The 8,602-nt window shown below is 60.6% G+C and overlaps 1 protein-coding gene across 3 annotated transcripts; it reads right to left on the minus strand.

The window, feature by feature from the left end:
- Positions 1-125: 125 nt before the first annotated feature.
- Positions 126-8,596, minus strand: MCOLN1 (mucolipin TRP cation channel 1). Of its 3 annotated transcripts, XM_040449786.1 has the most exons (14): positions 8,544-8,596; positions 6,205-6,401; positions 5,338-5,505; positions 5,083-5,248; positions 4,563-4,671; positions 4,220-4,316; positions 3,906-4,005; positions 3,571-3,677; positions 3,294-3,443; positions 3,049-3,150; positions 2,501-2,623; positions 2,027-2,242; positions 408-538; positions 126-312 (listed from the first exon to the last, which is right to left on the minus strand). In XM_040449786.1, exons 1-14 carry the CDS (start codon positions 8,572-8,574, stop codon positions 276-278), a joined length of 1,734 nt encoding a protein of 577 aa, XP_040305720.1. In that variant the 5' UTR covers positions 8,575-8,596; the 3' UTR covers positions 126-275. The 3 variants fall into 3 exon arrangements, with proteins under 3 accessions (XP_040305720.1, XP_040305718.1, XP_040305719.1); XM_040449784.1 differs by lacking the exons at positions 126-312; positions 408-538 and having other exon boundaries at positions 1,319-2,242; XM_040449785.1 differs by lacking the exons at positions 126-312; positions 408-538; positions 8,544-8,596 and adding an exon at positions 8,372-8,452 and having other exon boundaries at positions 1,319-2,242.
- Between the last annotated feature and the right edge of the window lie 6 nt (positions 8,597-8,602).

Below are 8,602 nucleotides of genomic sequence, written 5' to 3' on the forward strand. Positions count from 1 at the left end.
CTGTCTGGCGCAGCCGGTTACGCGGTTTGGCGACGCCTTAAAGGGACCGAGACCTGTGGGCGCAGGGAATGCCCCTCCCACTAGAACCGAGAACAAGTTTATTTTCCCGTTTATTTAACACCCACCCACCCCTGTCCCACCCGTGTCCGACCCGACTGGCACAGGTCCTCAGGGCACGGCAGGGAACCGGTCCTTTAAAAGCAAACCCTAAAAATAAATAAGCGTGAGTCTCCGCAGTCGGAGGGCTAATGTCCAATAGCAGCAGCGGGTCCGAATCAATTCACCAGCAGCGAATGCTCCTCCGAGGCGTCCCTGGAAGAGAAGCCGTATCAGCCGGCCAGCGGGGCAGAAGGCAGCAGTTCCCTCGGGCCCACGCCCTCTCGGCAGCCCCAATACCCAACTCGAACCTGCCGCAGCAGCAGAGGAGGCTGCAGGCCGAGCCGCTCCCTCGACGGAACTTGCCGGAGGTGGGGCTGTCCTGGCACTGCGCGATGTAGGCCTGGAGCTCGCTCTCCTCCGAGCCAGCACCTCCGGGGTGCTGCGGGGAAACGCGGGGTGGCCCCTTTGATGTCTGGCCTCCCCACCACCACCACCACCACCACCACCACCACCACCACCACCTCGCCAGCCAGCCAACTGGATCTCCTCCTGGTTCCTTCCACCAGCCAAGCTTCCCCACCTCCCCCCACCCCCACGCAACTCTCACTCTATACTCAGTGTCCCCTGCACCTGTCCTTCCTCATGGTGTGCTTCCCCCGGAGACCTTCCCTGGCCTCCCGAATATGTGCCCCCGCATCTCAGTCAGTTGGTGCCCTCTGCTGTGCTCCAGCACCCAGAACCACACGTGACACAATCTGGGTGCTTGACACGCAACTACTGAGTTGGGTGCACACAGCGGGATCAAGGTCTGGGCTTGTACGTCCCAAGCTGATACACACGTGTGACGTTGAGGCACCAGAGCAAGCTCCACAGGGGCTCCTCGGGCCTGGGTGACAGTGTGTGTCTGTGGGATGGTTTATCCATGTTTGCGGGGGGGGGGGTGCACATCTGCTTTCAGCAGAGCCTTCACCCCCTCCCAACCTGGTAGAGGAATCAGCATCTCTTCCCCAAGTCCTTTATGGCTACTGGGCCTTTGCTCTGGCTGTTCCTTCTCCCAGGTCCTCTCTCTCTTCAACTCTCATCTCGTCAATCCAGAAGTTTCTGAGATGATGGCAAGGTTTGCTATCTGTGCCGACCAACCTGGTCGTCACCAGCCATCCTGGCTTTTGGGCACTTGATACTCGAAAGATGTGAGTGAGGAACTGAGTGTGGAATTCACTTTGATTCAAGTCAAAATTTAAGTCGTCACAGGTGGCTAAGATTAGTATTAGCACATTCTAGAAACTTTCCCAGACTCACCCCAGTACCAGTCTAGACCAGGGGACCCTCTGTAGCCTTCGTTCCTTTCACTAGCTGTTCACCACCCTGCCCACTGGTCCAGACTAATCTGTATACACTGCGTTTCCTAGATACCCACTCAGCGCAGGGTCTGGCCCACCTGCCACCCCCACGCTCTACTCCGACCCCTTTCCTCTGACCCCCGCAACCTGCAGGACCGCCACTCCCTGGACTTAAAGAGCTCCCGCCCAGACCACCCTACAGAAGAATTAGGAGCGGGGCCTTCCGGAATCCCTCAGTCCTGGGTTGAGCCTGGCCGCTTAGCAGCTGACCTCAGGCAAGTCACTAAAACTCTACAGCCTGGTCTCTCGCTGGGTAAAAGCAGACTCAGGAAACCTTACCTGGCCAGAACCCCACGCGGATGAAACCAAGACTGGCGGCTGCGATCGGCACCACCGCCCCAGTCACCTCTCTCTGGCTTCTCAGAGTCTCCCACCTTCTCCCCCCGGACCCGTCCCTCCTGACCCTGCCTCATGTGCCCTGAGACCCTACTAAGGGGACCTGGAGCCCCAGGTACACGGCTGCGGGTATGTGAGGGCTGGCCCCACTGGACGCAGGCTGGGGGGAGGGCGTGGGGGCCGGCGCTGACCTTGATGGTGTCGTAGGCACCAGTGATGAGCGCGATGAAGAGGCTCAGCACCATGTAGATGAAGAGGCTGATGAAGGAGTAGAGGTAGAGCTGGGAGAACAGCCAGACGAGGCTGCTGCGGCCCTGCTGGGCCTGCATCGCGGCGAACGTCACGAACATGTCGTCCCCGTTGATGAGCGAGAACAGGCACTCGGACACCATGGACAGCGAGCGAAACTGCCAACAGGGCGGTGGGGTCGCGCCGTCAGAGGCAGCCACAGGCGGGGCCGGGGGCAGGGTGGGGTCACCGGGGGCCAGAGGGAATAATGGGCAGAACTCCCGGGAAGGTACCAGGGGCCAAGGTGGGTGATTCCGTGCCCCCGCGTCAACAACCGATAAGCCAGGGGTCAGAGGGCTTAGGAAGTGGGCTTAGAGAGGGGAGACAGGAACCCCTGGACTGTGGATCCTGAGCAGCACGCCCCGGACAGCCCCTACCTTCACGTGGTAGGGCCCCAACACGATCCAGCCACAGAAGCAATAGCCCAAGTAGATGACAGCCACACAGCAGCAGAAACGCATGACGCTGGGCAGGGCCACCCGCAGCGTGGCAATGAGAATCTGTGGCAGGCAGATGGCGGGGGGGGGGGGCGGGGGGCCACAATGAGGGTGTGGGAACCCAGGTGGGACTTCGAATGGCGGTGAAGCGGGCAGGGCCTGGCTGAAGTCACGCCAGAGCCGCCACAGAAGCCGGGAGTTGAGAAGTTGGGGTTGAGAAGGGGCAGGGTGGGGACGAGGGGGCCTGAGGCTATCCCACGACCAGACTCAGCTGGGTGCGTGCAAAGCAGCGGGCTCACGTGGCTGTGGTTCAGGTGTAGTGACACGGACGTCTGGGGCGGGCAGGTATGGGGAAGAGGCTCCTGACAGGCCACCTAGAGAGGCCGCTGACTGCCATACGTGTATGAATTTATCTGGGGGAGGGAAGTGAGATCTGGGGAGCATACGGCTGCCGTCTAGAGGGTCCAGCCTGCACACACGCGGCTTACGTTGTACTTATGGAAGAAGGTCAGATAGCGGATGACGCCGACCCAGACGAGCAAGGTGGAGGTGCCCAGGAGGATGCTGCAGACATCGTAGCTCGCCAGGTTCTAGGCACAAGAGAGCGTCAACCGCATCTGGCTTGGCCCTTCTGGTGGAGGTGGGGGGGGGGGTGCCCAGGCAGGATGGGGGTTAACGCGTATTAGGGGAGCAGCGCCTGGAAGGGGACAACAGGGCCCCAGGCAGGACCTACCTTGGCTTCGATGCCAATCTTCATGATGGTACCCGAGATAGTGAGCACATCGCTGGTGACCAGCAGGATGTACCAGCCGTTGACAAATTCCAGCCGCTCCCACAGGCTGATGACCCGTCCCCGCTGCCGCCACATGAACCCAACAAATTCCTGCAGGAGGTAGGGGGCGTGAGAGAGCCTGTGCAGGCAAGGGACCCGCTCTCCCCTGGCCCTTATGGCCCCAGAGCTGGGCAAGGCCGGCTTGGGCACACGTGCAGCCACTGGAGGCAGCTCTCACGTTCTGCAGCAGAAAGCCACGGAGCAGCGAGCGGGCACACAGCAGGAAGGAGAAGGAGCAGGTGAGGATCACGACCACGTCAAACAGGAGCCGGAAGCTGTTGTCTCCTGTGAGGAGATGACTTGGGTAGAGCCAGGAGTGGCTCAGGGCCTTGGGGGACTAGGGACGGGGCTAGGCCAGGCCTAGGAGGCTGCAGGACTGGTTGTGGCTCCTCAGTGAGCTCACGGGTGACCTGGGCGAGTCAGGAACTGGGTCCGTGCTGGCCTGGGACTTGGCGGGCTCCCCGGGCAGGTCAGGACCCCCGGTCCTAGCTGGTGTGGGGTTTGGGGGCTCACCGTGCCTGAAGACGCTGGGGTGCTTACACTCCTGGATGTGGGCCTGGGTCTCCAGGCTGATGGGGATACGGCCGCTGTGCGCCTTATTGTCAAAAGTGATCTGTAGCAACACGGCAAGGCAGGAGGAGCCAGACTGGACCTTGGCACACCCAGGCTCCCAGATCCGCACGATGGACGGTCTGTCCAGCCCCATCCCCCTTCTCACCCCCACGCTGCCCTTGGCCAAGGGCCCCAGCCCCGGAGCTCAGAAGCCCTGCAGGCAATCCCTATTACTGGCAGGCCCTACACCCTCGTCCCCGGACCCTGGGGCTTACCAGGATACTGAAGGTGTAGCAGTCTGGAATTTCGTTGTTGATCAGGCTCTGGAGGTTGATGGTCTTCAGCTGGAAGTGGATGGTGACGTTGATCAGCCTGGGGGGTGGTGGGGAGGCCTGGGTGAGGGGGAGGGGCTCTGCTCCTCCCGCCTGCCACCGCCCGGCCCCCACCAGTGCTCCTGCCCCAAGGCCGACTCTGCAGCTTGCAGAGGAAGTGCTCGCACACGGGCATCAGCGTGGCCTTCCTCTGTCCCCGCCTGTGAGGGGGCGGCCAAGGATGCCTGGCATCCTGCCTCCCCCCACCCTCGGCCCAGCCCTGGAGGCCCCCTCCATCAGGCAGTACTTGTGGAATTTGAGCGTGAGGTTCTTGTAACTGGCGCTGCCGTCCGAGAGGGAGAGATCGTCACTGGGGGGCACAAGGGGTCTCTCAGGGGGGTCCACCCGGATGCAGTCTGAGGACAGGGAGTCAGGGAAGGGACACTGGGGGCGGGAGAGGCACAGGCAGGTCTCCCCAGAGTCCCCGACAGCCCCCTTCCCTCCTTCACTTCCCACTATGAGCTTAGCGGTTGTCATGTGTTCCCCCACTGTCTCCCCAGGACAGAGCCCAGTGTGTCTCATTCCGGACACAGGCCCTAGGGCCTGGCCCTCAGTGAGCCCCCAGACGTTTAGTGGATCAATGATATTAAGACACCACGCGTGCGTTTTCGGGCGGACCAAACATTCCCCCGAGGACACCCCGAGCGTCGAGTCACGATCGATCGGGACAACCCTATCTCCTAGAAGGCTGGGAAGCAGAACCGGAATGTGACTCCCAGCGGCCGCGCTACCCCTCCTGCTGTGTCTGCCCCGCCCCGCCTGCTCACCAGTGACAACCAGCGGATCAATGTCAAAGGTGTCGTTGGCCGGGTCCACGTGGCCGCGGTGGTAGTAGTGCTGGCAGAGGGCCAGGGCCGAGCCATTGGCCCAGGGGCCACCTCCGCCCCGCACGTAGGCATACCGGCCCAGCGACACATCGGGGAGCATCAGGTACTGCGGGCAGGGGAGGGGAGAAGCCGTCAGCCCTGCCTGCTGTCCCCTGCCTGCCCGCTCGCCTGCCGCCCCCCCGGGGGGCCCCGCACCTGGTCCACGGTGTGGAAGATGGCCTGGTAGAGCTGCTCCCGCGTGTAGGCTGCGAAGGTATCATCCGCCCCATCAGAGTAGCCCAGGAGGAAGAGGTGCCGGAAGGCAATGGTGTTCTCCTCCCGGAAGGTCACTGCCAGCTGGTTGCTGAGCCCGAACAGGATGAGCTGGTGGAGGGAGCGGGCATCGACAAAACTGGGATGGGGCCTCCCCCAGGGCACGAGTGGAGGAAGGCCCACCAGAAATCCCCGGTGAGCAGCACACAGCAGGTGTTCGTACATCTCATGCCCGAGATCAACGTTCATTAAATGTTTAGCAGGTGCCGGGTTCTGTGCTGAGCCCAAATCTACAGGGTAAGTACCACCGATGGGCCCTTGTACCGAAAAGAAAGCAGAAGTGTGGTAATACGCCCCGAATCACAGCGCCAGACCCAGAGCTCCTTAGGGCAGGGGCTCGGTCTGATTCGTCTCGGGGTCCCCAAAGCCCACCATGGGGCCTGGGATGGCAGCAGTATCTGCTAAGCCACCGGGTCCGTTCTCTTTGAGGCACCAGGCTGCCTGGGTTCAAGTGCCAGCTCCCCATGCTTGGTTGCTCTGTGATTTTGGACAAATCCCTTCACCTCTCTGGGCCCTGGCTGCCTCATCTGTAAGAGGGTGGCAGTAAGAGTTGCCAGGACCTCCGAGGGCATTTGTGAGCTTACCAGGAGCTGTTCCCACACAGACCTGGGAGAGCTTTGTGACTGGTCACTGCCATTGTCACTGTCCTTACGTTGCTGCAGCATCAGGACTAGGCTCTGGCTCCAGGACTCTCCTTCAAGAACGGCGGCGGCCACAGCTGGGTTCTGCTGGGGCCCCTGCACGACTCACCTGCACAGTGACCACCAAGATCTTCACGACTTGCAGCATCAGCTTGAAGGGCTTGCGACCCTTGGCCCGGAATTTGTCACAGGGACTCATGAAAAAGTACTTGAGGCGGCGACGCAGGTCCTCCTCTTCCGGAGGGACCGGGGAAGCCCCGGCCCGGGTGCCATACCCAGGACTGGGTGTCAGGAGGCGCTCCGTCTCTGAGGGAAAGGGAAAGGGCAGTGGGGACCACCTGGCAACAGGGGAGACGGGTCCCCTGCTCCAGCCAAGAAAATAACTCCCGTCGAAGAAATCCCAGAAACTGCAACGTTTTATGGATACACACAGCAATAGTGCTCAGAGGCTACCAATTCCGATTTGGGGCTCAAAAGGGCCTGAGCTGATGCGTGACCCTGTTGCTCACTGGCTGGGGCAGGGCACCCGGCCTCTGAGCCTCAGCTTCCTCCTCTGCAAAACGGGGCAGTAATCTCTCTCACCGGGAAGCTGAAGGTCTGATGCTCACAAAGCATCGACCACAGGGGCTGGTGCGTGGTAAGAGTGTCCGAATATCCATCCTCGTTCCAGTTGTCGGTTTGTGGGGAAAGCACGAGTGGCTTCCACTGGCTTCTCACAGGGCACTCAAGCCTCCAGGGCTTATATCAACTCCAGCCCCCGGGTGGGAGCATGGAGCTCAGCTACATTCCAGTTTGTTCTTTCTTTCTTTTTTTTTTTTTAAAGAGAAGAAGAGCAAGCATGAGTCGGGGAGGGACAGAGGGAGACAGAGAATCTTCAAGCAGGCTCGATACTCAGTGCAGCGTTCAATCCCATGATCCTCGGATCACAACCTGAGCCGAAATGAAGAGCTGGAAACTCAACTGACCGAGCCACCCAGGCACCCCTTCCCGTTTTTTCTGGTCAAACACCCAAAGAAGGGCCCTTCGGCTCATCGCTCATGGTGACCTGGCCCACCCAGCTGACACTCTCACAAGCCACAGGCCTGAAGAAGGAGAGATCGACAATAACAGAGCACATTTGCTCAAGACTCGCTGTACCCCAGTGGGTGTCGTGATGCCATTTGTGCGTCAGTTCCTGAGCTAATATAGCATCTTCATTAAGGGTCCCAACTTCTGGAAATCACACAGCCCTAGAAACCAATCCCAGACCTGCCACTTCCCAGTTGGGGGATCCTGGACTTCTTTTAAAACCTCCGTGTCCTCATTTGAAAAGTGGAAATTAAAAAAAAAAAAAAAAAGTCTACCCTGAGGCTGAAATTCTGGAAGGTGTTCTGAGAATGAAGACAGACAAGACAAAAGCCTCGGTTCGGCTCTAGAATCTTAGTAATTCTTCACCAAACAGGGACTGTTCTAAGCATTACTCGTTCCCTTCACTCCTGATCAGCCCAAGAGGAAAGTCCAAGGTTTCATCACCTGCTGGGGTCACAGCTGGTCACAGCAGCCCAGGACCATCCCTGACAGCCCCCCCCCCCCACACCCCTACTGGGAGAACCCTGCTTCTTTCCAGGACCTGGCTGGCTGACTGCCGGGCACAGCCACCAGGATGAATGTGGCACCGTCAGAACCTGTCGTGCAGGGAGGGCCAGCTCCTGGCTGGTCCCCTTGGAGCTGGGATGCTGTTGTGGAGTTGTTTACAAGACAGCTGGATGGGAAGCCAGAGGGCAGGCCCGCCTCCCTAGCTGGGATCACAGTTAACCCACCCCAGACCCTACCAGCAGGGTCAGCTGAAAGACCAACACAAAGGGTCCTCCTCCAGCCCCACCCCCCGCATTAAGAATCAGAGACTGAAAATACTGGAGGCTGGGCAGCCACCTCCTGAGTTCAAGGAAGCTGAGCTTCCATGGGTTTGGACTTATAAAATCGAGTTAAGTGCCAAGGTCAAGGAGGCAATCCCCCCGCCAGCTCACTGTCTGAGTTTAGAGAAGCTGAGCGTTGCCTCCTGGATTGGGGAAGGGAATCCTGGGAGTTTCACGTGAGGGTTGGAGAAGCTGGTGCCCGCTGAGAGTTCCAGCAAAGCTGAGCAAAGCAGAACGCAAACCCTGGAAACCTCCCCGGCGCGAGCTGGCGAGGCTGGCGGCCCACCCGCTGCCTGAGTTTAGGGACTCTGAGCCCAACGTGGGTCCAGGAAGAGCACTCAGCAGTCCCGCCACTCCGAGGTCGGAGGAGCTGGTGCCCACCTGTGGCCCAGGTTCTAGGAGCCATCTGTCCTTATCTCCACTCCCGGGACGCTGAGAGGTCAGCACCGGAGTTTAGGCAAGGGAAACCGGGAGCTCAGCCGCCCCAGGTCGGGGAAGCTGGCCGCCCGCCCGCCGCCCGCGTTCGGAGGCCCGCGGGGCCGCGCGCCCTCACCTGAGCCGCGCCGGCCCACGGGGGCTGCCATGCCGGGACGGGGAGCGCCGGACGCCGGC

The sequence above is a fragment of the Herpailurus yagouaroundi genome, unplaced genomic scaffold, assembly GCF_014898765.1.
Source record: "Herpailurus yagouaroundi ecotype Mexico unplaced genomic scaffold, PumYag 200, whole genome shotgun sequence".
NCBI lineage: Eukaryota > Metazoa > Chordata > Mammalia > Carnivora > Felidae > Herpailurus > Herpailurus yagouaroundi.

Excerpts from the sequence above, each read along its gene's own strand:
- MCOLN1 (XM_040449784.1), bottom strand. The coding sequence starts at position 8,574 with ATGGCAGCCCCCGTGGGCCGGCGCGGCTCAG. Across the intron at positions 6,402-8,543 it reads CGTGGGCCGGCGCGGCTCAG|AGACGGAGCGCCTCCTGACA; the intron begins GTGAGGGCGCGC and ends CCTTTCCCTCAG. Across the intron at positions 5,249-5,337 it reads TCTTCCACACCGTGGACCAG|TACCTGATGCTCCCCGATGT; the intron begins GTGCGGGGCCCC and ends CCCTGCCCGCAG.